The following is a 5,000-nucleotide window of genomic DNA, read 5'->3' as shown; positions in this document are numbered from 1 at the left end:
CACACACACACACACACACACGGACAGACAGACAGACAGACAGACAGACAGATAATGTCAATAGCCATCAGGCACGAGACTCGAACTCAATGGTGGTTTCAGGGTTTCATTGGCAAGAGATGGATTGCAAGCCCCCGAAGCGAACGGCGGGCGAGTGCCTGGGCTGCTGCGGTGCCCTCGGCGGCTCCCGATGACGGCGTTATGTGCGCTTATCTCTGCCGGAGACGATCCCTCCAGGAAGTCGTCGTGTAGTCATGAGGGAAGGATCTGAGGGGAAACGTCTTTGAGGGGAAACGTCTTCAGTTGGTGAAGGGAAGGGGAGAGCCGGAGTTCACGATAAAAAACTTCCTCCTAAGTGATTCGGAAAACATCTCTCCGCTGTAGAGGTGGGCGTGAGGGGAAAGAAGGAAGTTGCTGCCGCGTTTAGCGTTCGTTTCAGAGCGCCGAGGGGACAGGGTCTCTCACGCCCAGGCGATCCTTAGAAACTTCGGAGCTCTCGTGCCGCGGGAAGGAGGCAAGGAGCGAGCCCAACTTTTCATAGTTCGCTCTCCTTTGCGGGCGACGAAGGCGTGGCAGAGGGAAGGTACTTCCTGCTTTCCCGCGTGGAGCTGCTGGGGCGGCGGGGGCGCGAAGGGGGCGTCGTTGGTGGTGCTCTTGGAAGGCAGAGGAACGGCGAGGGAGGCGGCGACGACGGGGACGTAGGAATGGCACGACTTCCATGCGAATGCCGAAGGGACAGGAACGGAACATAGCCAGACAGCAGTCGAGTTGATGAAGCAGACCAAGACTCGGGGAGAAGAGGGTGGTTAAAAGGACATCGATAGGACTGCAGCAGGACACCAGAAGGGCGGGAGGAGAGAGGGTAGCACAGGCGGCGGGAGGGGGCGACGGGGGCTTCGGAAGACACGGGCAGTAGTCGAGACTCTGCCATGAGGTATAGGAAAGGCATGGCGAATAGCGCGGAACGTGAATTCTGTAGTTGTAGGGGTGTGATGGTTGGCGCCTACGAGTAGATTTTGGGTTTTGGATTTTCCTTTTAGATTCCTTGGGCTGGCGAAGGGTTGGCTGTGCACGGGGTGGGAGTTTGGTGTGTGAGAGAGAGATGGACAGATGGAGGGTGATGGTGATGGTGATGATGGTGGTGGTGGTGGTGGTGGTGGTGATGATGATGGTGGTGGTGATGGTGATAATGGTGATAGTGATGGTGATGGTGATGATGATGGTAATGATAATGGTGTTGATGGGGATGGTGATGTGTTAGTAACAATGATGATGGTGGTGGTGATTATAATGACTCTAAAGATAATGATGATGATGATGTAGATGATAGATACGATGATAAAGTGAAACAACAATGATGAAAACAGTGACATTATCATTTCAGTAAGAAGTGATGACAGTTTTCATCTGAATTTCACGGGTGGGACTACTATTACGGAACTGGTTTTGGATTACAATTGCAGAACCAGTTTTGAAACCGATACGAAACTGGGGCAGAGATTCGCACAGATGCAAGGGCAGAATTGTCGTGAATGTTTGTTCATTTGCCTAGTAATTGCTTTATCGACGTGGTGATGATGTGGTGGTGATGTGGTGATGATGGTAGCGCCACAGTCGGCTCGGGAGGAATTTCATTGCGTCGATTATGAAAATAGATAATTTCGTTGTTTTAAAGTTCATGGGGGAATCAGATTTTTTTTTTCATTTTTTTTTTTTTTTTTTTTTTTATGGAAACATCTGTTAAGCGCCGTTTCATGTTGCACGCCTGTTGAATAAACGCGCTCGCCGGGGGTATGCAGAGGCGCAGGTCGGCAGCGAGGTGCCGGTGAGCTAATTGGGTTGAGTTACGCCAGGTAATTAGCAGTGAGACAGGTGATTAAGAGATGCTGCATGTGTTTGGCTTCTGGGCCTTTGCTGTGTTGGCGAGGCTGCAGGAGGGGCGCAGGTGGTTCAGTGTGTGTGTGCTCTCTCGGCTTGTCTGTCTGTCTGTCTGTCTGTCTGTCTGTCTGTTGCACTCTCACGCTCTTTCTCCGCGCCTCTCTCTCTCTCTCTGTCTGTCTGTCTGTCTGTCTGTCTCTCTCTCTCTCTCTCTCTCTCTCTCTCTCTCTCTCTCTCTCTCTCTCTCTCTCTCTCTCTCCTCTCTCTCTCTCTCTCTCTCTCTCTCTCTCTCTGTTCTCTCTCTCTCTCATCTCTCTCTCTCTCTCTCTCTCTCTCTCCTCTCTCTCTCTCTCTCTCCTCTCTCTCTCTCTCTCTCTCTCTCTCTTCCTCCCCCCCTCTTTCTCTCTCTCTCTCTCTCCTCTCTCCCCACTCCCTCTCTCTACTCCTCTCTCTTCTCTCCTCTCCTTCCTCTTCTCTCTTTCTCTCCTCCATCCATCCATTTCCTCTCTCCCTCCTCCTCTCCACCCTCTCCCCCTTTTCCCCTTTCCCATTTCTTCTTCCTCCATTCCATTCTCCCTCTTCCTCCCCTCTCCCTTCTTCCCCTGCCTACCTCCTTCCCCTCTCTTCTTGCCACGCCCTTCACTCACATTTTCTCCCCTCGCGATGAGACACTTAGACTTCACTATTCCCCGTCATTATCCCCCTCTTCTCTTTGTCTCCTCCTTCCTCGTAAAATAGCCCTCTCCTCTTCCCCTCCTTCCTCTGTCTCTTCTTCTTCTGCTTCTATTTCTTTTTCTTTTTCTTCTTCTCCTTCTCCCTCTTCCTTCTCCTCCTCCAATTCCTTCCCTCCTCTTCTCCTCCCATCCCCCCTCCCTCCTCTTCCTCTTCCTCTTCCTCCTCCTCCTCTCTCCTCCTCCTCCTCCTCCCTTCCTCCTCCTCCTCCTCTTCCCCCTCCTCCTCCTTCTTCTACTCCTCCTCCTCCATCTTCTACTCCTCCTCCTCCATCTTCTACTCCTTCCTCCTCCTCTCCTCCTCCAATTCCTTCTCCTCACATCCCCCTCCCCCTCCTCCTCCTCCTCCTCGTCATCCTCCTTCTACTCCTCCTCCTCCAATTCCTTCTCCTCCCATCCCCCTCCCCCCTCCTCCTCCTCCTCCTCCTCTTCTTCTTCTTCTTCTTCTTTCTTCTTCTTCTTCTTCTTCGTCTTCGTCTTCTTCTTCTTCTTCTTCTTCTTCATCTTCTTTCTTCTTCTCTTCCTCCTCCTCCTTCCTCCTCCTCCCAATTCCTTCTCCTCTTCTCCTCCCATCCCCCTCCCTCCTCTTCCTCTTCTTCCTCCTCCTCCTCCTCGGAATCCTCCTCCTACTCCTCCTCCTCCAATTCCTTCTCCTCTTCTCCTGCCATCCCCCTCCCCCCTCTTCCTCTTCCTCCTCCTCCTCTTCTTCTCCTCCCATCCCTCTCCCTCCTCTTCCTCCTCCTCTTCTTCTTCCTCCTCCTCCTCGTCATCCTCCTTCTACTCCTCCTCCAATTCCTTCTCCTCTTCTCCTCCCATCCCCCTCCTCCTCTTCTTCTTCCTCTTCCCAGGTCGTGTGAGGTCGCGCGGCGGTCCCGGGTGGGTCTTGAGTCATGGGTCGCTGGACACATTATTTTCCGGGAAGCGCTGCCCAGACCTGTTGGCGCCGTCGGGAGGTGGGAATCGGGAATCGGAAGCCGGGAATCGATGGGAATGTCGATGTTAGGATGCGATCGTGTCATTTCTGAGGCATGGTTTGATTTTTTTGGTCTGTCTGTTTGTTTGTTCGTTTGTCGATGCGAGCACGCGTACACATCCGCGCGTGCAACTCCTAATTGCCTTGTACAGATTTTAAAAAAGAGATTTAGTTTTATTTCCATTTGTTACAGTGGATATTCTTTGCCTTAGACGAGGCGATTGACAGGAGATGGAAGCCATCCCGAGCGGAAGAGAGACCCGCTCAAAAAGACAAAAGCAGAAGGACGTCCTCCTCGTCACCTAAAAATAACTCTCATTAGCGGGCAAGGCTGAGAGTAGTGGACGAATACCTGAGGCTGACCTTGCGGTGAGAGAGAGGGAGGGAGGGAGGGAGGGAGGGAGAGGGAGAGGGAGAGCGCGATCCTTGTCTCCGTCCTCTAGGTCCCCCGGGGGAGTGGGGGAGGGGGTGGGGGTGGGGAGGCAGGGAGGGTCAGGCGCGGGTGTCTGGGCAAGTGGGCATTCAGTGTCATGAGCGCCTTCGTGATCGGGGGTTATGGCCGGGCGGGAGGCCACTTGGTCACGCGCGCGAGGGGGCGGCAGGAGGTGCGGGCGTGAGGTGGTGAGGGGGCGGCAGGAGGTGCGGGCGTGAGGTGGTGAGGGGGCGGCAGGAGGTGCGGGCGTGAGGTGGTGGGGGGGCGGCAGGAGGTGCGGGCGTGAGGTGCGAGGGGGCGGCAGGAGGTGCGGGCGTGAGGTGGTGGGGGGGCGGCAGGAGGTGCGGGCGTGAGGTGCGAGGGGCGGCAGGAGGTGCGGGCGTGAGGTGGTGGGGGGCGGCAGGAGGTGCGGGCGTGAGGTGCGAGGGGGCGGCAGGAGGTGCGGGCGTGAGGTGCGAGGGGGCGGCAGGAGGTGCGGGCGTGAGGTGTGGTGGGGGGCGGCAGGAGGTGCGGGCGTGAGGTGCGAGGGGGCGGCAGGAGGTGCGGGCGTGAGGTGGTAAGGGGGCGGCGTGAGGTGCGAGGGGGCGGCAGGAGGTGCGGGCGTGAGGTGGTGAGGGGGCGGCAGGAGGTGCGGGCGTGAGGTGGTGAGGGGGCGGCAGGAGGTGCGGGCGTGAGGTAGTGAAAGGGCGGCAGGAGGTGCGGGCGTGAGGTGGTGAGGGGGCGGCAGGAGGTGCGGGCGTGAGGTGGTGGGGGGGCGGCAGGAGGTGCGGGCGTGAGGTGGTGAGGGGGCGCTGACTCACCCCGCGCATGGAGGACGCGCTGGCACAGGCACATGCACAGGCTGACTCGTCGCCTTAGGCATTCTTATCTCTCACTTTCACTGTCTAAAGAGGCTGTCTGTCTGTTTGCTTGTCTGGTTTGTCTCTCTCTCTCTCTCTCTCTCTCTCTCTCTCTCTCTCTCTCTCTCTCTCTCTCTCTCTCTCTC

At 56.3% G+C, this 5,000-nt stretch overlaps 2 protein-coding genes across 3 annotated transcripts in view; both read left to right on the top strand.

Moving 5' to 3' along the window:
- The window catches only part of LOC113804138 (adenomatous polyposis coli protein), a 360,688-nt gene that overhangs the window by 80,349 nt on the left and 275,339 nt on the right, over window positions 1–5,000 (top strand). The gene's annotated exons all lie outside the window — the stretch shown is intronic.
- Window positions 2,652–5,000, top strand: part of LOC138866257 (mucin-2-like) — a gene marked incomplete at its 5' end in the record, with an annotated part of 11,580 nt that continues 9,231 nt past the window's right edge. Inside the window, 2 exons of the mRNA XM_070138767.1 lie at window positions 2,652–2,682; window positions 3,335–3,562. Coding sequence (XP_069994868.1) covers window positions 2,652–2,682; window positions 3,335–3,562 — 259 coding nt within the window. The remainder of the gene's footprint in view (window positions 2,683–3,334; window positions 3,563–5,000) is intronic.

The sequence above is a fragment of the Penaeus vannamei genome, chromosome 24 (assembly GCF_042767895.1).
Source record: "Penaeus vannamei isolate JL-2024 chromosome 24, ASM4276789v1, whole genome shotgun sequence".
NCBI classification, from domain to species: Eukaryota; Metazoa; Arthropoda; class Malacostraca; order Decapoda; family Penaeidae; genus Penaeus; species Penaeus vannamei.
This window is presented reverse-complemented; position numbering and strand designations above follow the sequence as displayed.